Source organism: Nestor notabilis, unplaced genomic scaffold, assembly GCF_000696875.1.
Source record: "Nestor notabilis isolate BGI_N333 unplaced genomic scaffold, ASM69687v1 scaffold20731, whole genome shotgun sequence".
NCBI lineage: Eukaryota > Metazoa > Chordata > Aves > Psittaciformes > Psittacidae > Nestor > Nestor notabilis.
In genome coordinates this window covers 5531-26516 of record NW_009913608.1, presented here as the reverse complement: position 1 = coordinate 26516, position 20986 = coordinate 5531, and the positions used below count along the sequence as shown (strand labels likewise).

The following is a 20986-nucleotide window of genomic DNA, read 5'->3' as shown; positions in this document are numbered from 1 at the left end:
GGCAGCTTAAGTACATTGATGCTTTGTAGCAGCTGAACCCACAGGGTCACAGACACAAGGAAGGGAAAATGTTGTCCAGTGGCATGTGCTGTCTCAAATGTCCATGTCCAGTCTCAAGATACTCCAGGCAAATGGCTTAGTGTGTCTTCAAAACTTTGCCCAGAGTTAAATCCCGGGTACCACGACCATGGAATCAGCTTCTTCCTTTGCTGCTGGCATCAGCATGAGGATGACTCCAGAATGATGTCAGAAAGCAAAAGCCTGAAGCTGTCCCCCCCAGCTCATTGGTGCTCATCACTAGCACAGGTCCTCAGGAGGAGGTTCCACAGGGTGGGACAGTGCAACTCAGTGCTCTGAAGCAATGAAGTCTCTGGGTTCTCTGGCTTTCTTGGGCACCGTTTTCTTCATAGATGATGAGTTTGGAAGGGTTTTGCTTTTCAGGGCTGCTGTTTTCCTCTGTTTCTGGTGAGAGGTTCGGAGGGATTTCAGCCCCAGCATCTCACAGTACTTATTGCACTGGTGGAGGGCTCTGAACTGCTCGATGAAGGAAATGGAGCAGTTGCCTTTAAACCCTTTGTATCTGTAGCAACAAAGAAAAGAAAAAGCCAGATGGGATGTCAAGGTTCATTTTCAGCATAGGGAGGCAGAGTGTGGCTGTTGATTGTGAGCAATTGGAGAACACCAAGCAAGTCTCTTCCAGCCATGCTGTTTCTGCCACAGAGAATCAAACCCAGCCACTGGGAAGGGAAGGAAACCAGGCAACAAGCGGTGGCAGAGAGGGAAAAGGGTTAAAGAGGCAAAGTCCTGTGTTTCCTGGCTACTATTCTTCATTCCAGTTAGTTGAGAATACAGTTGTCTGCTGGCTAACTTTGTCTCAGTAACATAGAAATGAATTCTACATCTAGAAACAGTTCCCTTGACCACCACGAAGAGACAAAGCTGCTGCATGAGATGTAGTCAGAACCAGAAGCTGTTTCCATCCAAACATATACCTCACTTGTGTGCCATGCTCCTCCCTTCAAGACTTGACTACCAGATCCCAAGGATCCTTTTCCAGTGCATGTTCGACCCTATTCTCCTGGTTCACTGGACACACATAGTCCTCAGATGTGAGCTGTGAGTTATCACTGCACAAACCCAACAAGCTGTAGCACTGAAGTGAACACAGCCTGCTCAGTGCAGTGTTCCAGAGAACCTCCTTCCTCCTGCAGGTTGCAGAGAGCTAAGGAAAACACTGGTGCTCTGAGAAGGCCAAGCTCTTTCTGACAGATAAGCACCTTTAGTGCCAGGATTTCTTCTACAGAAGGATGGTGCCAGTGGGGAAAAGATTACAAAATACCTTGCAAAAGGGGATGGTATCTGCCTCCATTGATCTCTAACTGCATCTCCAGCCACCGGGTTGTGAGCCTGCTCTAGAGAAACCACTCAGCCAACTGCCATAGGCAGCCAGATGAACCCCAAAGGGCTATGAGGTTATTTTCCTCTCCTCTCCAAGTAAGTTTTGTGCTGGTTTACCCCAAGGATGCTGAAGTGGGGAGCCACTGTTGAGCTCAGCAGGACATGAACTGTTCTTTCCTTCCTTTGGAGAAATAATAGACTCGAGGCTTTAACCTTGAGCTCCCTTACCAGAGGAGCTCCAGGTATGTATGCTCCTAAGCTCCATGGGCAAACCTGGCTGTGCTCTTGATATCACTGCTCCTGGCTCCAGGAACCAGCAGAGCTAGTGGCTTCTTCATGTGCTTTTCTCACGCTATAACATTCTGAGAATACTCATTTCTTCATGGAATCATCTTGGAATGAAAAGATTGAGCTAAATCCCCCCACACTCTTCTCATGCAGTGAATACAAGTGTGTTTAAATGCCTTTCCCATCTGTATTTGGAACTTGCCACTTCCTGTGTGTCTTTGGAGGAACATCTTAACCAGGAGCAGAAACAGTAGCATTTGTTCAGAGGACACTGTGAGCAAGAGACACTTTAAATGTACAATTGAAGGCTCTGCTAAACTAACTACAGCTTTAGAATTCAAGAAGTGCAAGAAATAGCTGCGGTAAGAGCCCAACAATCTTGTGAGCAAGAGACAGACCATGTGAGGGGTTTTATTCCCTAGCTTTGCTCCTCAATGAGCCATCTCCACTTCCCTTCTCTTAACACAACGGTTTGCATCTGTCCTTGTGGCTCCAGCTGTGCCCCAGGTAACACCCCCCTCCCTCTGGGAGCTGTGAGGATGACTGAGCCTGCTTTGGCTCTGCAGGGTGCAGACAGCCCCAGGAAACCCAGCCTACAGATGTGAGACCACGGGGTTGAACAGAGCTTCCAAGGGCTTCCACAGACCCCTCCCCTTGTGCGCTTCCAAATGTGCTTTGTCCTGCACAGACCTGGTGCCCACAGCTTGTTGTAATGTGGCAGGACCTGTAGTTTGTGGTATGTGTAACTGGGGAAGGTCTCCACTCTACTGTCCCTTCCACGCCTTGAGAATCATGAGTGTGTTATTTTGCACAGCACACGCTATTACTCACTGACTAGATGACTGAAAATAAAACCCGGACAGAATTCCACCCCCTAAACCTGACCCAAACCGAATCTTCCTTAAATTTGAACTGCTGGATTTGGCCCCAGGCTCAACCTCCCCAGACAATGGCTCTTGTTGCCATCTGGAGCTAAGCTAAATTCACCACTGCCCTCAAAGCAGACTGTCAGGTCCCCGTGTGGCAAACAGCACTCCCATCAATCACCATGACCATGGGTCACCGTGTTCCCGAGTTCCTCCTCTTTGTGCCTGGATAAATACCTGGGCACTTCTTGCTTACCAGATGCAAAGCCTCTACAAAAGACCTCGTTCGAACGAGTGCTGCTTGTCCCAGAGCTCCACTGAAAACCCCGCCAGGCTTTGTGGTTTCTAGTGAAGCTTTGCCCTCTGCTGACAGAAGCTGTATTGCAGCTCCTGCAGCGCAGGAATCACTGGCCCTGTGCTGTGGCTTCCTTCGGTTTCCAGCTCACTGGTAAAACAGATATAAGAAGGGTAAAAGAGCAGAATAACTTGGAAGAGTTGCTCAAGGACCACAGAGGCATTCCCCGAGGATATTTCTGCTTTGCCTTGACGGGCCTGGCCCAGGCTTAGAAGAATTGGAGGCGAGAACCTGGCTGTGATCAGTGAGGTCCTTCCCCTGCAAAGGGGGTAATTTCTATAGCAATTACACCAAAACCCACCTTTGGATCTTAAAATCACAACAGCATCACACTGTATTTTGGGGTTAAGTAGGACTCTGCCTGTTCTCCCAACACATCTCTCGCCAGCAGGGCTCACACTACCAGAAGCAGTAGCACCAGTCACACTGATGAGTTCTGAGCACTTGTTTGGTTTCCCCATCCAGGCCCACACTGCAGATCTCAGTGCAGAGGTGTGAAATCAAAACACAGGGCCAGGAAATATCTGCTGTCTTGTAGTAATGTCATCAGCTAAATGACAACAAAATGAGCTTGTTCATGAAGGGAAATGATATTCCCTTATAGACGACTGAGGTGATCATAGAATCCTTCCTACAGCTTGCACTGCATAGTCATTTCTAACTGCACCTCCTCTTCCCTAGCCCAACATGTGTTTTCATAGGAGTACTTTCCCACAGTGAGCTGGACATCACCATCAAAGCACTTCCATAAATGTGAGTCCAGGCAAGTGTTGCCTAGATAAAACTTTAATGACTTGTGTTTTGGAAGTGGATGATGCAACTTCATTTAACCTGCTTTCACTTTGGCCCCACAGCTCAATGGAAGGGTTGAATGGATGCCAGCTGCAAATGTTAATGGATTTTCCCAGATTCATAACGTAACAGATGCCGTGAGGTTTTTCTCCTTTAGTATAAAGACTAAACTGGAGTCAGCTTCTCAAAGGAGAACATGAATTTGAAGGCATTGACCCCCATCCCTTGTCCCTTTCCAGCAGCAATGCCTGTTCCTGTCAATGGCTCCTTTGGCCTGTGGTGTAACTAGAAGCTTTAATCAACAGACTTAAGAGAAAGGTAGAACATTAAAGGCCTATAGCTTTACACACAGGCTTAAGTCACCCCAGAAGACATGAAGCCATTGTAAAACTACTTAAATATTTTGAGCTGGAGCCAGTGCTGGCCCTGCTTTTCAAGCCCTGCCTTCCTCCAGCTGATGGACCACCAAGCAAAGTGCCTTACCTGCTTGTAAGCCAGCAGAGACCTTGATTTCATGCACGAAACACCCTTTGAATAAGTCTATTTTAAGGGAGGTATGAAGCAAAGCAAAGCCCAACCTACAGTGTAGGTTTTTAGAACAACATGAATGTGTTTCCTTCATAGGTGGTTCCCATAAATATGATCCAAAAGGAGTTAAAAGAGTCAGATGAGGATGATTTTCTTCCACATTGAAGCAAGAATAGCTTTCAGTGCAGCCTCCCCCAGCACACACTGAGAAGAGATTGATGTGCAAAGCAAAGCCATGCTGTGAAGAAAGCATTTTGCACTCACCCTTTGGCCAGTGTTGCTATGCCAACGTCAGTTAACTTCATTCCTACACCTACAAGCAGCAAGGAAACAGAGAGCTTGTGTTACACTGGAACAGCATCAAATCTAGAGGCATTAAATATTGCTCATTGGCTCATGGTTTGCATTAGTTGTCACCATTTTGTCCAAGTATTTGAAGGTATCCCAGTAAAACCAGGATCTTTGTGCTCTGTAGCACTTGCAATTCCTAGAAGTCAGTCTCAGACCAGTAGTTTACAGATAGCAGGTGATCAGTAGAGTGTAACTTGTCCCCTGTGCAGGCAGTCCATGGGGGAAGGAGGGTTATGCTTTGTTTTTAAGAAATAGACACAATCTCTGCTGTCACCTGCCTCGTGTATATTTATTTCTGGGGTTTGTGGGTTTGATGTTTGCAAACTCAGACTACAATGTTGCCCAACTGCTTATTTGTTTTGCCAATCAAAGAGCAATAATCAGGCAACCTGATTTTCACTTTCTGGATGCAAGAGCCCAAACCCTTTCTCATCCAGTATCCCCAAACACTTGGGGGTTTTAACCTGTCCCTTTGTTGACTTGTTTCTAGGCAAAACCCAGTCCTGCAGGTGCAGCTTTTTCTGTACAGGAAAATGATGCTCTCAAGACCAGCAGCATTAAGAAATGTGAGGAGGCCATTTCTTCGTCTTCCTTTTCGTTTTGAAGATAGAAAAGGATATCCTAACTCTGCCTCCTATCTTTTACTGCAATCTGCATGAGAAGCTGCATAAAACAGGCACGGGGCAGGACACTGGAGTTACAGGGATTGCCTGGGAGAGGTCAGCAGCCTGTCCCATGCACTCACATTGCTCACCTTGCAGGTCGGTGACAAGCAAGCTCCCGTTGGTCTTCTCATAGACCCAGTGCTGGAAGGTGCAGCACTTCTGGCCAGCCTCGGTGTCCCTCCTCAGGAAGTTCACTTCCTTGCCATCCCTGACGGAGTACTTCACAAACTCCCCCACCAGCTCCTCCTCCACTGTCGCGTAGGGGATGTTGTTGGCAGGGCGATGGACAAGGAAAATAGGAATGATCCTGAAAGCAAGGGATGAAACTAGTAAAATCAGAGAGTTCTGCCAGTGAAGGAGTAAGAGACAAAGTGGCAGGTCATCTCAGAGAGTGAGTAACAGCTACCAAGTCTAAACCATGCCAGGAGACATCTGGATAAGACTGGTAGCTCCAGAACATAATCACGTTATCCTCTATGATCTTATTTCTCTTGGTTACAGAAGTCTTATGTCTTGGAGCAACAGTGCCAAAGGGGTGGCTGCTGCCACACTGCCATGAATACTTTCCTCTAAATGTATATCAAAATAGGCCTTTTGCCTGCTACTTACTGTCTTTACTCCTTATTATCCTTCTCTAATGGGAATGGAATCTCTCTCAGCACCCTGATACTCAGCATTATGTAGCTCATGACTCCAGCTGTAACACTGTCCTCAGGATTCCTCTTTCTTCTTTAGGAATTACAGTAGTGGCCCAGGACAATATATATGTGTAGATGTATATAAAATAGATATATACTCACTCTGGTACTTCCCCAAAGCCTTCCAAGGGTTCAGCTTCAGCTGCATAGATCTTTGCATACTCTCTTGCAGTATTCTGGACATAGCATTCCTGTGTTACAAACAGATACACCTATGGAATATTACTCCACACATTAAGAGATGAGCTGCTTGAGTAGTTGAAGACAGCCTTCCTCACGACTCCTGCTGCCGAAAGGAAGCTTACCTGCAGAGCAAGGTTGTAGTTCTTTTCCACCAGATCATCCTGACTCTTGGTCCCATAGGTGATGGCATTGTGCACTTTGAGCACACAGGGGTGCCCAGGGCTGAACACTGGCACGAGCCCCTGCATCACTCTGCTTCGGAACGCTTTCCTGTGCATGCCTTCTCCAAAGTGAAGCTCTTCTGTGGCTATCACTCCTCGCAGGTTCCCTCCAAAATAGCTGTCACTGATGAAATCCTCTCTGAACATGAGCTGCATGAACTCAATTTCCTCCATACCTGCAACACAAAGCCACTGTGTTCCACACAGCATCCTCCTGCAGCCACAGGGAAGGGTGCGCATGGGAGAACTGCAGCCCTCCATAGCAGGAGGAAAATGCTCAATGGAAACAGAGCACATGGCCTAACCCGTGTCAATATGGGCTTGGAATGCTGCTCTACATGTAGCTTGTTGCCTCTGACATCTAAAGCCAGCATGGAGAAAGGTGGCTCAGAGGGAGAGAATACAGAGTGTAGCAGAAGGTAAAGATGACGAAAGCTGCCAACATGTTCACTCAGCTGAAAGAGTCTAGTCCTTATTCAGTATAGCCACGATGGGGACACCTTTCCCAGTACCAGCCACACTCACTGCACCAGCTCCAGGGCTGCAGACTGGCATTTAAAGTGTTTCTTTTCAAGGAATATCAGTGAAGAAGCTAAAGAAGAGAGCAAAAGGTGTGTGCTATACAGCAGTGGAGGCTTTGCAGCTCTCTCTGGTTTGGATTCTCTACACTAGTGCACAGTGTTAAGAAATGATAAACTCAGTTGCAGTGCACTATCTTTAACTGCAGCACAGCAAGACATACACTGAGTGTGATTAAACACAAGCTAACATAGAGGGAAAGCAATCCAAAGCTTCATGCCCATCTTTCTCTTGAAGTACAGTTACAGAGCAGGTGAGCATGTGTCCTCATGTACTTGGTGTGTGTCTGCATGACATGGGGAGATGCTATTGCACTGCTTGCTGCACTAACTGAAGCTCCACAGCCATGTGCAGGCCAACAGCTTGTCATGGTGGGTGCTCCAGCACCTGCACAAGCCACTGCATCCTACATGAGGGCATTTCCCCTCCAAAACTGCCATGAATTCAAGTGACTTTTACTTACCTTCGCAATTCTGTAAACTTGAGAGATGTTCCAGTACTACAAGGAAACAAAGAAACACATTTTATAGTAACAAGATGAATGGGAACTGACACTGTCATTATTATTCATTACAATGATAAATGGGATTTACCTTCTGAAGTCAGATTAAACTCAGCAGTCACCTTCCCATACATATTGTTCAAGCAGCAGTAATACATTCCCTGGTCTTTGTTACTGGCTTTAGCTATTGCCAACGAGACAGGAGAGTCATCCTGGGCACTGGAACAGAACATGGTCATTTCCCACATTAATACTTCAAAAGAGCTTCCCTGATTATCCCATATATGTTTCCAAAAGAAGAAACAGTGCTTGGGAACACACCAGACTGTGGTTTGGACGGAGGGAGATCTCCATGGAACAATACTGAACATTTTGGAAGTAAAAACTCTAAGCAGAAATAGCTCTAAATCTCTGTTACGTATTTCATGTTATTCCCAACAGTCTGGAATATATTTATCCCATCAGGTTACATGGAATGCAAACTAGGACCAGTACTAATGCTCTGTGTGAAGAGCACCTAGCACACTAATCCTCTTAAGAGGCACAAAAGAGAATCACTGGCACATGTACCCAAAGCCTACTCAGAAACTACTCAGGAACATCCACTCACCTCCTCTGCAGCCGAGCCAGTAACTTGGAATCTTTAGTCCACGTAATGGTGGAGTCACTGTGAATGTGACCAAACTGACAGCATAGCTTAATATTCCCAGAGCAGTCAGGGAAGAGTTCTGCTTGGATTCCCTTCAGCAGCTTGGGAGCTTGGAAGAGAAGAGCCACAGTTTAGGGTTAGAAGGTATTGGTTTGGCATTGGAAAGGAATTCCAGAGGGATCGGCAGATGTTAAGAATGTGAATCTGGCAACACTGGTAACTAACATGAGTTATCTGATGCAGAAAGCAAGGCTTTAAAACACAGAGGTTTTAAGACTGATTCAGTGCCCCACTTTGAGTTGATGGAATAGGACCCAAAGGAGGTTCTAGCCTGAAAAAGCATCGACATAAAATCATTTTTTCCCCAAAACACACTCTCTCTTCCTAAAGGACCAGCTAGTTTTAGCAGTTAAAAAAGCCTTTGAGAGAGAAGCCTTGAAGCCCCACGGGATGCTCAGTCTCAGGGTGTTCATGGATCGCACCTTGCCAGGATGATGCTCTCAGATGCAGTGATGTCCCCAAAAACGCAGCTAGAGGGAGGACTCCACACTTTGCATCTAGTAACGTCAGTGGCCTTTGCCACTTCAGTTCCAAAGGATTAGCTTCCCACCCGAAGGAAAGTCCCTACCTTTCCAGCCACAGGGCATCTGGTTCTTTGGCTGACAAATCCAAGAAGCCCCCAGGTTCTTGGCAGTCCTGGTTGTCTTGGCAGTCCTGGGGTAATGGTTGGACTTGGTGATCTTAAAGGTCTTTTCCAACCCAGCTGATTCTATGATTCTAGGTTAGGGGAGGAGAAGCCTCTGCCCAGGCTGGGGACGATCCTCACAACCTGGCTCTCTGCTCGGACTTCTTACCCGCTCCCAGCACGTGGGCATGGCGTGAGCAGGAGGATGGAGGCTACTCGGAAAGAAAGTGAATCAACATATACTTAAGGAAGGGTTTTGGGATCATGACACATCCCTGCGCTCCAGTGAGCCACCCCTGCTAGATGTAAGGGATGTACAATGCAAGAAGTTCTGTTTCCTCCTGTGTTAATCCTGTGAATGAGCTGGCGTGACACATGGCCCCTGGGGGGATCCCATTCCTGCAGTCTAGCTTTCCCCAGCTAATGCTGAAGGAATGCTGGACCCAACTTGAGGGGTCAGGCACCTGGAATTCACTGCTATGTTTAACTTGTAGTCACTTAAGTCCTTAGGCCTATGGATCTTGCTGAATCAGGGCTGAAATGGCACAGGCAGTATGTGACACAACTGCAAATAGAACTAACACTGCCCTGACACAAAGTCCTCCCTCCTCCAGCTGTAAATAACACAAAGGAGAACACTGAGCATGTACCAGAGGAACCATTCCAACCTTTCCACAATGCTGGGGCAGGGGCCACACGACCCTCTGAGGTACAGACACTCATTTCAGCCTGGACTGAAGCACATCAGGAGCAGGTGAAGCAGAATCAGCCTTATCTGCTGCAGGCCTGAATGCTCAAAACCTTTCCCAGTATAGCCTCAGGTACATGGCAAGAGCTTGGACACCTCCCGGTGCCTGCAGCCTGCTTGCTCTGCTGTGAAGAACCTGTCTCTCCTCCTACACATTTGGCTTCAGGCAAACGAAACATCTTCCAGCAGAGCAAAGGCTGGGGTTTTAAATGTGATTTGAGAAGCAGAACTCTCCCCAGATCACACTGTAATGAGAGTCTCTCATAGCTTTAGTCCCTGTTCAGTCCTGCTCTGATTATTTTATGATGCGAATATGAAATGGAATGTCAGAAGTTAAATAAGAGCTTGGTCTTTGCAAAGCAGCCACAGAAACCACAAACACATCTGTCCAGCTGTTACACTGCTGCTGCTCCTGTCTGCATCTTGGTTTACCTGGTAGCAACCTGGACCTCCTTTCACTTGTATGTTCTCTGTGGCAGTTTAATATTGCTGACTTCAGCAGTGTCATTCACAACAGCAGTGGGAAGAGGAATGCAGACCAGCAGCAGTCACCAGGCAGGACCGCACATCATGTGGCACTACTAACAACACTACTACTTGGCTAGTAGTAAAACCATCTGGTGACCAAGGCAGGGTGACAGCGTTCGGGAGCCACAGTGTAGTAAATGGGAACAGAGCCCTGTGGGAACAGAACGTGTAAGTACTGGCCTTGCAGCTGCTGTGCTCTGTGTAGTTCTGGGGTGCCATTATCCTACACGTCCCTGGACAGTTACTCAAAGATTAACTTTTTCAAACAGGTTAAAAAGTCCATAAATAATCTATTTGGTGTCAGCATACTGACCTGGAGGTTAAAACCAGTGAGGGCAGGACATGGTTTACACCAAAGAAAGCTTACAAGAGTGAATTTGAATACCAAACTGCAGCCAGAACACGGAAAAGGCCAGAAAGGAAACTCAGCCTTCTCTTACCTTTGCTCTCCTTTTTCACAGTGAGTTTTCTCTCTTCCCTCTGACTCACTCCTGCCTCACTCCTCACAGGCTTTGTGGCACAGGCAGGATCCCTGCAGGCATCTCCTCGCTCCTCCAGACGTGGCTTTTTGGACAGTGTGGCTGGAGGCAACTTCTTCTTAGCCCCAGCAGCTACATGCCCACTCTTCGCTGTATTGGGTTTCCACTTGATGGGCTCAGGTTTTAATTCTCCATCAGACTTGAAGGGGCTGTCTCCAACCCCCAGATGCGGTTCTGATGTGCTGTGAGGGGCAGCTGCAGCCTGCCTCCCTGAGACATGCCCAGCTCCCGAGGCACAGGAAGCTCCAGCCCTGCGAATCTCTCTCTGTTCTCCTCCTGCTTTACACCCTTCTACATCCAAATCTCTTAAAACCACATCCCCAGGAGAGGAGGTGAATGCCACTCCTTGGGTTTCTAGTTCTGGCAGCTGGTCTGTGGTTTGGGGTGGATTCTTATGTGTGATGCTTTCAGGAGTCTCAATTACAGTAACATTTTCCTGTGCATTAGAAACAACTTGGGAATCATGACAGTCATTCCCTGAAGGGAGATCACTGTCAGGATCACTGTTGCTCTGTGCTTTCAGGGCTGAGTGGTTTTCTTTCTCTGGTAAACTCTCTCCATAACTTTCAGGTAAGGAGTTAACAAGAGAGTGTTCCTCATGTGGTAGCTGGCCGGTGTTTCCACTGGGGAAAATGGCTTTCTCCTCAGGGAAATCAGGCAGCTCTTGCCTTGCCGGGTAACTGTCTCTAGAATGACACCTTTCACCACTTACAGACTCATCCCTCAAGGATATGTCGTGCTCAGTGTGAAGTAACTGATCAACTGTCCCATGTGACTTATCTGACATGTCACAACACGGGGTTTCTTTGTCACGATCACCACTCTGAGCATCCTTTAATCCTCCAGGAGAACCTGCATCACATGCTTGGGAAGCATGATTAACGGGAAGCTCTCCTTCCCCAGCAACAGCCATCTGACTGGATCCACTGCTGTCAGGTAACGTTGGATTTGGCTCCTGCTCCACGCACTCCCTTGGATTTAAGATGATGTTATTTGCTGCAAAACAAACGGATGATGGTGCTTCTGGTGTATTTCCAGTGATAGAATCTAGACGTACACCATCTGCTTCTACCACTTCTGCAAGACAAGTGTTTCCTATGGATGCTCCATCTGCTTTAAGTAGGATATTAGAATCAATGCAGTCACCTGTCTCTGTTCTTTGTCTACGATCTGGCTGTGCAACAGGTTCCTTCTCCTCTATCAGATCTACTGGCAAAGGAGGATCAGAAGAGGTCTTCTGTGCACAGTGCAGATCTGGAGCTTTGGTACCTGTCAGCCTGATTTCTAAGCTTGTGATGCCCCTGGTTTCACATGGGATTTGATAGTCTGGCTCCTCATCTTCGTGAAGAAGCTGCCACAGCTTGTCGTGCACTGCAGATATATCAGCATCTCCGCTGCACACAGGTTCTCCACATTCCAGGCCTGGCTTGGGATGAGCTTCCAATAGACATTCATCAGAGGAGAAACTGCAGAAAGTATCTGTGTCGTTGCTGCCATGTGAGTCAAAGCTGCACTGTTGCCCTCTCTCCCTTGGCTCATCACAGAGCTTTGCAGAAGAGAGAACAGCACATAAACATTCCTGTTTGTGGCATAGGGGAAAAGGTGAAGCACCATCACTAATAACAGTAATTCCCTGTTCACAGACGACTTGTTGGTGACAACTCCCTCCCTTGTCATGGTGTTGAGAGTCGGTCTGTACATCGTCACTCTTTGCTTTTGATGTCCTTTCAATACAGAGCATTTCTGAAGCTGGCTGGATGGCTCCTGCGCTCTCACAAGTCCCAGAGATTCCTTCCTTTTCCATCTGGGGCTCCATACAGAGTCTCTCACAGTTCTGAGCAGAGATCTGAACATCAGCACCTTGATACTACAAAGAAGAAAAGAGAAACGTAACTCACAATCAGAACTGCTGCTTGTCACAGGCCTGAACTGGAGTTCTGGCTTGAAATGTCCCTTCTTTTTGGGTTTTAATAGCTGTCAGCACTCAAACTATCAACTGAATGGGTGAAATCAGACTCCTGGATTTTGATACAGATTTAGAATCTGTATCAAAATGTTCCAAACAGTCACTGTACACAGGAACAATCCATTCCTCATCTAAACTAAGCCAATTTGCCTGACACACAAATGCTGTTCAACTGCTCCCCATTCCCCTCAGCACTGAGCTTTCACTCTAAATTCCTGTCCCAGAGCCCCTGCAAGCTTTTGTTCCGAGGGTTTTCCCTAGTTCTCATCAGCACTACATCAATTCCATGGAGGTGATGAGCATCTTCCACCCACAGCAAAGTTTTAGCTTTTATCCAGTAACAAACTCAGCTTTGTAACTGCTCTGGGTTGGGATTTTCCCTTGGGAGTCCCAGTTTCACCCACAGGTATTTGTTAACCTGTAAGGATGTGCTGGATGACGGCAGAAATGAGCCCCTGTGACACCCACTGGGCGAGTCCTCTGGGGTGCAGCATTGCTGTGTGTGTGCAGTGAGTGCTGGCAGGCACACAGCTCACAGAAGTGGTAGTCCTTAGTGAGGGACACGGAAGGAAGGATTCCATGACCTAGAACCCCTGAGCCTGGGAAGCTGAGCTCCACAACTGCTGTCCCTCTGGTGCCAAATGGTGCCTCCTGCTCAAGTCAAGAGACAGCCCTGGATCTCTTCACCTGGAATTGGTTGTTGTTCCCTGTTCTCACAGGTCTCCAGGGTTCCCTGCCACGTGTGCAGCCTCTGGGGTGGATGGTTTCCATGATTTCTAAGAGAAGAGAAGTCACCCTGGGGGTGGTGAATTGCTAATCTGAGATCCACATGTATAAAAGAGGAAAGCAGCACAGGAAGCCTCACTGGGAAAGACTGGTGCTGGTGTTCAGAGGAAAGTTCAGGCCAAAAGCATCTGCAGAGATGCCAAAGAGAATCAGAGACTGGGGCAGCTCAAGAGCCTGAACATACATTTAGTACCATATGTGGGAGGGTTTCATTAGATAAATGTGCGATTCTGAAGGAGAGTTTCAAAGGACGAGGCACCTGAGCAAGCTGTTACCTAATTCATCACTGAGCAGCAAATGCCAGCTTGTGGAACAGCACAAAGGAACTCAAAGACTCCACAGGCCTGGGGGGTGCTCCCAGCTCCTGGCACCCTAAAGGAAACAGTTTAGCAAGGGAATTCTACCCTGTGAAGAAAGTCTCTGTGTCACATCCACAGCCCTCTGTGTGCACAAACCATCCCCACAATACAGTGAGTACATCACTGTCTCTGCACCACAGCTCCCTCAAACCACCTTGGGTGGAACTGCTTTTAGCTCTGTTCTAATGGGTCTTTCTATCGTCCAGTTTGGTCCAAGGCCACTCAAATTCCTCTCTCCTAAAACAACACTCTGCTTTAAACAGCTCACCAGCCTTGGATTAGCTAAAGGAACTCAATAACTGCAGGTATTTCTAGTGCTTTAGGTGGAACAAAAGACCCGGGCTGCATTTTATCCTGCAGATGCTGACTGACATCCTGCCAGCATCCTGCTCTTCCTGCTGGAGAGGCAGAAAAAGAGGGAGTTAAGAAAGAATATAGGCTTTCAAAGGACAGAAAGAGAAGCCTCTGCCTTTGACAGCAACGCAGAGCAACGGGCTCACAGCACAGCTCTGAAGTGGAGCAGATGATGGTTTTGTGTGGCTCTCAGGCAAGGCTGGAGCCAGCTACAACCGGGGTGACAAAACAGGATGTTACCTGCCACCAACCCCTCTAGCCTGTTAGAAAGGATGAGCTGTAGCCTCTCAAAGTCTTCTGCTGGATCTGTGGCACATAGTGTGAATAGAATACTCAGAAACAAAGAATGCCAACTACTTAGAGTTATTCTGCACCCAAGGACTACTGAAGGGGTTTATCCAGGGGAAAAACTGACCAGTGAAGTGGAAAACTCTGAGAAATGAAAAAGACTCAGACTGGGTTTCAACGGGTTTCATTCCCTGGGTTTCCATCTAACCCCTCGTGGGCAGAGTTAACCTGTTGTAACTGTTGTGACACCCTTTCAGTTTCCTTTTGCTTTTCCTTTGCCAAGTCCCAGCTCGTTCCTCCCCACTCACCTTTCCACCCTCTTCCCATGTCTTTCTGCATGTCTGCTTCTCTCCTTTGGGTACAATAACAGTTACCATTACCTAGAAGTGACATCAGTTTATGCCAGGAAGGCCAAACCAATTCTCTCTTACATTTAGTGACACACAAATAATGGCAGGATGAAGAGTAAATTTCACCAGCAGGAAACAAAAGGCTCTAGAAATGCACAAAAATCATGTGCCATTCTTATGGGGTATCAGCATGAGTATGTTGCTTCTAGCCTGGAACCCCTCTAAACCTGCTGGCTCCAGGAGGCCCTCACCAGCATCACTGGCATTCAACAGGCCATAGGCATAGGCTCTGGAACTCAGGAGTGACACCAGCACCTTCTGAACTAAATGCTACAGCCCAGCTCTTGAATGACACGCTGCAGACTGGCAGCCTCCTGGCTCTCTGCATGGGATGTAATATCATATCATACCACTGGCACAGTTGGCTTTGAGGAGCTATCATTAATTAAACTGCCTTGAAGCATTAGACGCATACAGAGTTTCACCAGGAGGTCAGGAGAGGAGCCAGCAGCCTCCCACCTCCACCAGCTAATGGCAGCAGAAGTCACCTAGCCCAGCACTTGCAAAGGTTGTTCCAGTTGGAGGCAGCTTGGCCCCAAGGGGAAGTGTAAAACCCTGGGCACTGAGTGCTGTGGTGCACTCTCAGCATGACCTGCTCACCACATGCAGAGGGAAACCCAAAAGCAGTCAGCTGTGGTTTGCTGTGAGCCCCTCACCCTGCTCCTGGCAGAGGGGTCTCCAGTGCTGGGCTCCAGCTTACACCACAGCCCACTCCACACAAACCTGGGTGCAGCAATGGGAGGTGGATTTTGTTCTTGCCTGTCTTAGGTTACCCAAACAGATTGCTGAGGAGCTCCTGGCTTATGATATGGGAGCTCTGAGAAGCTGGCCATGTTTTCCTTGTGCCATAAAGAGTAGATTCCACATAGGATGCTTTTGGCTTATTTTCACCATCTAATTTTGAGCCTACACCTAAATTCCATCTTCATTCATGCGTGTTTAAAACCAGAAGCTTGGCTTCTGCTCATCTCCAGCCCTTTTGTGCACACCACATTTGTCATAGATGTTTTGCTCCCTGTGCAGTCAGCTACACACCTTCCAATCAGTAAAGTCAGTGATAGATTATTCGTGATTTAATACTGATAAATCCATATTTACATGTCTCAAGTCTTTACTACGTGACATAAAAAGCATGATCCAGTTCTCCCACTTAGGAAAACTGTTGGCACATCATATCTGTCTGTACAACTCTGCTGATTTCCTACCAATAGCATGAAACATGGAGAGCACCACGTTGGGGTTTCATGTTTAACTGGATTTTACATTTGAGCTGGAGTAACTGACACTTTCATTGCAAAGCTCCATCCACCTTTGCAACAGGAACTCTGGATTAAACTCCCCTCCCTGTCAGACCCTCAGAGCAGAGCGCTGCTGATTTGGTACAGCACAGTTCTGATCTTCGAGTACAAACTGAGAAGAAAGTGACTCAAAACACTGTGCTCACAAGAGGTATTTGAGGAACTCTCCGGGCTGAAGGAAACATTGCTCTGGTAAGACCTGGGCAGCAGCCTGGGTTTCACATTTCCCTCCCCAGCTGTCCACAGTCCCATTAGTGCCTCTCACTATTATCAGTCTCACTCTATAATTAGAACAGCTTATGGTTTATTTGGGCCTTTTTCAACACCAGATTTCCTCCCAGCCAGAGCTGTCATTCAGGAGTACATGAATAGTGTCTTTCACAGTCATCCACATTTCCCATGATTTTGTGACAAACAGGAATAAAGCACATTTAAATCAGCCGAGCAGCTCCTTCTATCCAATGCTAAAGACAGTACTTACCCTGGGTGAGTCGGTTTCAGCTGGCATCTGGTTGTGCTCAGACAGGCCCCAAGTCCTTTTCCTTTCCCTCTCTTCTGCACGACACAAACCAGGATGCGTTTGGGAGCTTTCTGCCTCCTCGGGGCTCCCTGTTGCAGTGATGCCTTCTTGACCCAGAGCACTGGACTCACTGAGCTCCGCTGCAGCCTGCAAAGACTGTCCTAGAGCAGTTACGTATCTGCAGAGCTCTTTAGGGTTCAGGAACTTGAAGAGGTTTCTCCGCAGACTCTCTGTCAAGGTGCACACAGCATGCCTGGTGTTTTCCTCTGGCACGTCTCCTCCCTCCTTCTCCAGCAGCAAGGAGCTTGTCCCCAGCAAGTCCTTGTCTGTGCTTTCTGCCATCGAGTCTGGAGCCTGCTTTGTCAGAGCAGCACCCCTGCCACCAGCAGAGTCTGCCTCCGCAGGTACATTATCCTGGTGCTTTGATGTGTCCCTTGGGAAATCTGCAGCTGACTGGCCACTTCCATTATTTCCTTCTTCAGCCCTGGGATGATCATTTCCAACGGCTGCAGATGCTTCAGGCACCTTACTCTTCTCTTTGTCCTGCAGACTGGAACTGTTGTCCCGGTGGTGCCCAACAGTGAGAGTCATCTCTGGCTGCAGAGTTGACTGGCTGTACGTAGAGGGGTCTCTCCTTACATTTACTCCTTTGAGTTTTGAGTGATGACCACAGAAGCCAATGGTGGTATCCATAGGCGTAGTGTTATCTGACACTTGGATCAGGCAAGGCATTTCACCGAGGAAGTAAGCACACCCATCACAATCCTTGCTCAGCTTTAAATCATCTTCATCATCACTTTCCAATAAGAACTGTAATTTCCTTTTCCAGATTTCATCCTCATGCACTGTCAGCACGTCTGAACATTCAAAATACTCCAGGTCATCATCGAAGTCACCGCTTACACTTGGAATCTGCTCTGGATAAACCCCCCCAACAGTGGCAGGGTTGTCAGAAGCATCTTTGACACAGTACCTGCGCTCTCCTGTGGAAGGAGCATCTGCCTGCTCATGGATCAGGGTATCAGTGGGGAGAGGTGTACCAGGGTTATGACCTGCCTGGACATCAGCCAGAGACTGACCAGACACAGAGTCCTCCGTGTCACAGCAGCAGTTGCCTGGGTGAGAAGTGATCATATTCGCAGGGCAGGAACCCACTTCCCTGCTGCAGCATTCCTCTGCTTTTCCAGCAGTGACACTGGCCATACTGTTAGAATGAATGAGGTTATCTCCATTCCCTGACAAATCCCTTAGGCAGGAAATATCTTCCTGTGGTTTAAATACATCTTTTACATCCATGTTGTCTTCTATGTTAGGAAAGTCTGTGGGGTTTCTCAAGTGGGGACACCACTTCTGCTTTCCTGAGCTTCCCACCTCTGATTTGTGAGGAGCCAGAATCTGTGGAATCAACATGGGGTCATCCTCACAGGGCAACTCTTGTGCTGTGCAAAATGATCCTCCTTCTGCTCATTTTACCCTGAAGTCTCCCACATTGTCATTTAGGTCACCAGCCAACTTGGGGGAAGTGTTGGGGTCTGTATGTGATTCCAGCTCAAGCCAAGCTGCAGAGCAGGGCATTCTGCTGTCAGACTGTGTTCAAGTCCTGTTTAACAAAGCGCAGATCCTGCTCTGTGCACCTGCAAAGAAAAGAAACCTGAAGTTTAAAACCACTTCTGACATGGGAATACCTATTTTCTATTGACTCATCATTTAAGAATCAGGATCGAACATTAAAGCAGGAACTACAACCCATCAATCTATGCACTGACACTTCCTGCAACACATTGTAGCTGTCTGGAGTGACTTGTGCTTGGAAAACACATTCCTGAGCATGCCTGCGCACACACATAGCAGCACAAAATAGGCTTTAGCACCTCTTAGTTAGACATGTCTAAATGCAAACAGTAATCTGCACACAGTGTGAATACTCACCTGGGCATGACTCTTACTGTACAAGTAGCTGCGATGTTGGTAGCCACATTGGCACAGCAGCAGGCTACTCCTGGCATCATAGGGACACAAAGTCCCAAATGTGTTTGTAGAAATACCTGAAGCAGTTACTCTGGTTAGATTTTACAGGGATATTTCTGTTTAAGGCAATTCTATTCCACTTTGGTTTGTTGTTTGTCATGTCTGTGGTGAGATAACCATGACATAAGGGTGGGTAGTTTCACTTAAGCCTTACTTTCCAACAGCTGTGCAGTTGCAAACAAGTGTGGCAATGTGGGATGTATATCAAACCAAAGTGAAACATGCCAGAAACCTCCCATTAGCTGATTCCAAAGAGATATGGAATCATCTCTTTCTTCTTATAAATAAAACATGTTTCCTAAGCGTTCCCAAATCATAAAAGACTTGAGATGGTTTTGCATACTACAAGAGGGACTCTGGGTCATTCGTCACCACAGGATACCCACATTAGTCACAGCAAGACTCTCCCACCATCCCAGATCCACTCCTCAGGGAAAGCAGTGCAGCAGAACTGAGTTCCAAGTAACTGTGATCTCATGAAGGATGCATGAAAAAGTGACCTACTTCTACTCACAGAACGGGTGTGACAAGAAGAACAGTAGGAAAACCTTTCTTACCATCGTGTTCACTGAAAGACACCTCTATCCACTCTCCTTTTCCTTCTCTCTGCTTCTCCCACTGTGACCTCTTTAGCTGCTGTCTCTCTCCTGTCTGGAAGCTCACAGCCACTAGTGCCCCACACTATAACCTTTCCCAAGTGCTCTGCAGTGCTCCATCTGCTCTCTGCAGGGCCGCAGCAGAGCAGGCACTGGAGCTGTCAGCACCCAGCTTCGTGCCACAGGCCACTGCACACACTGATCAAAGGCAGCTAGCAAGAAGCAATGGGAGAGCCAGATTAGAGCTTGGTGGCTAAATAGCAAGGGGCTTGCGTGGCTTGCTTGGAATCTGCTCTGGTGTGAAGAGCACAAAGCAGCTAGGTGTATTTCCATCTCCTTTGGGCAAACACCCACAGACACCTTTTCCATAGGATTACCTGGGAGGCAAAAGCAGGAAGAGAAAGTGGTTGATGGGAATGGTACTAGAAGGGACAATGTCGGGTTGTGTGACAAACTGCCTCCATGCACAAAGGAGCACAGATGAACAACAGCAGATGTGGCAACCAGACCAGCATGTAACATGTATGTGTGTTGTACACACGCATGTGTGTGCCTGAGGAGAGGAGAGGAAGACAGAGTTCAGCAGTTTTACTATGAGAAGTAAGAAGGGGGAGAGAGGGAAGGCTGGGAAAAAGCAGGAGAGAGGCAAAATGCTTTGTCAACACAGCCTTGGAATAAATGGGCAAAGGTCCAGCATACAACGAAGTGGAGGCTGACAGGAAAGGATGGTGTGAAGAGCAAGTGCCACAAAGGTATATTGCACACATTGCCAGAAGACACCGAAGATGAGAAAACAGCCTGATGGTGGCGCAAGCCAGCCTGGTCCCAGTGGCTTGGCTAGAGATGCTTTTTAATCTGTTTTATAGTTAGAAAGTTTTAAACCAAAAGAAGGTAGATTCAGAGCAGATAGATGGAATAAGTTGCTTACAATGAGGGTGGCGAGGCCCTGGCACAGGTTGCCCAGAGAGGTGGTAGATGCCCCATCCCTGGCAAGACTGAAGGTCAGGTTGGACATGGCTCTGAGCAACCTGATCTAGTGGAAGATGTCCCTGCTCACTGCAGTGGGTTGGACTAGGTGACCTTTAAAGGTCCCTTCAAGCCAAACCAGTCTGTGGTTCTGTGATTACCCTCACAGGAGGGCAGGGCAGGAAGCTAGTGTGCAGCTACCTCTGAGCCTGAGAAGTAGTCTGCTTCCAAATCCATCACAAGATGGGCTTCCCATAGGAAAAGGACAATCAGTGCATATTTGTAGCGGGTTTAAATGATGCAGACACCTGTCAACTGGCCCTGAGCCAATGCAGTTGCTTCATGCAGGCCTTTGAACTGCAATCTAGACCCTGCCTGCAGAAAACAGACATCAGCTCCCATTATCTTCAGCCTTTCAGCTCTCTGATCACGTTTGCTTTCCATTTCAACCCTAAGAAATATAAATATTTAACAGGAGAAATAAAAATGGAGCAGTAGAGATGAATCTTTTCCTCCTCAGCTTTATTACAGTGCCATGGAATTACCCCCCAAGCATTCACCCATCTCCTCTGAAATATGTATCTGCCTAACGCTCCCTGGTGCATTCTTTCAAAGCTGCTTTCAGCTTTGCTTTTCAGGAGAGCAGATGCCTCTCTCCTCTTTTTGGAGGGGATAAGCTATTTTAAAAGCATGGCAATTTTCCCAGCTGAGAAGAGCCTTGGCAACAGTTTTGCATGCAGATTGCCTCATGAATAGCCTTCACTAAAGCAATTGTACTGTACAGTCATGAGCTTGGTTCCTGCATGTTGACATCAAGGGGAAAGAGCTGTCAGGTTTCTT

The 20986-nt window shown here is 47.5% G+C and overlaps 1 protein-coding gene across 1 annotated transcript; it reads right to left on the bottom strand.

Annotated features, from left to right (window-relative positions):
- Positions 1-284: 284 nt before the first annotated feature.
- Positions 285-17951, bottom strand: ALPK2 (alpha-kinase 2; the record flags this gene model as incomplete). The annotated part of the gene is made up of 10 exons (XM_010023280.1): positions 285-580; positions 4492-4540; positions 5333-5550; positions 6044-6132; positions 6247-6521; positions 7388-7423; positions 7518-7645; positions 8037-8184; positions 10477-12442; positions 16518-17951. Coding segments are annotated over 10 exons (4578 nt in total), but the record flags the coding sequence as incomplete, so codon positions are not given.
- Positions 17952-20986: the final 3035 nt, after the last annotated feature.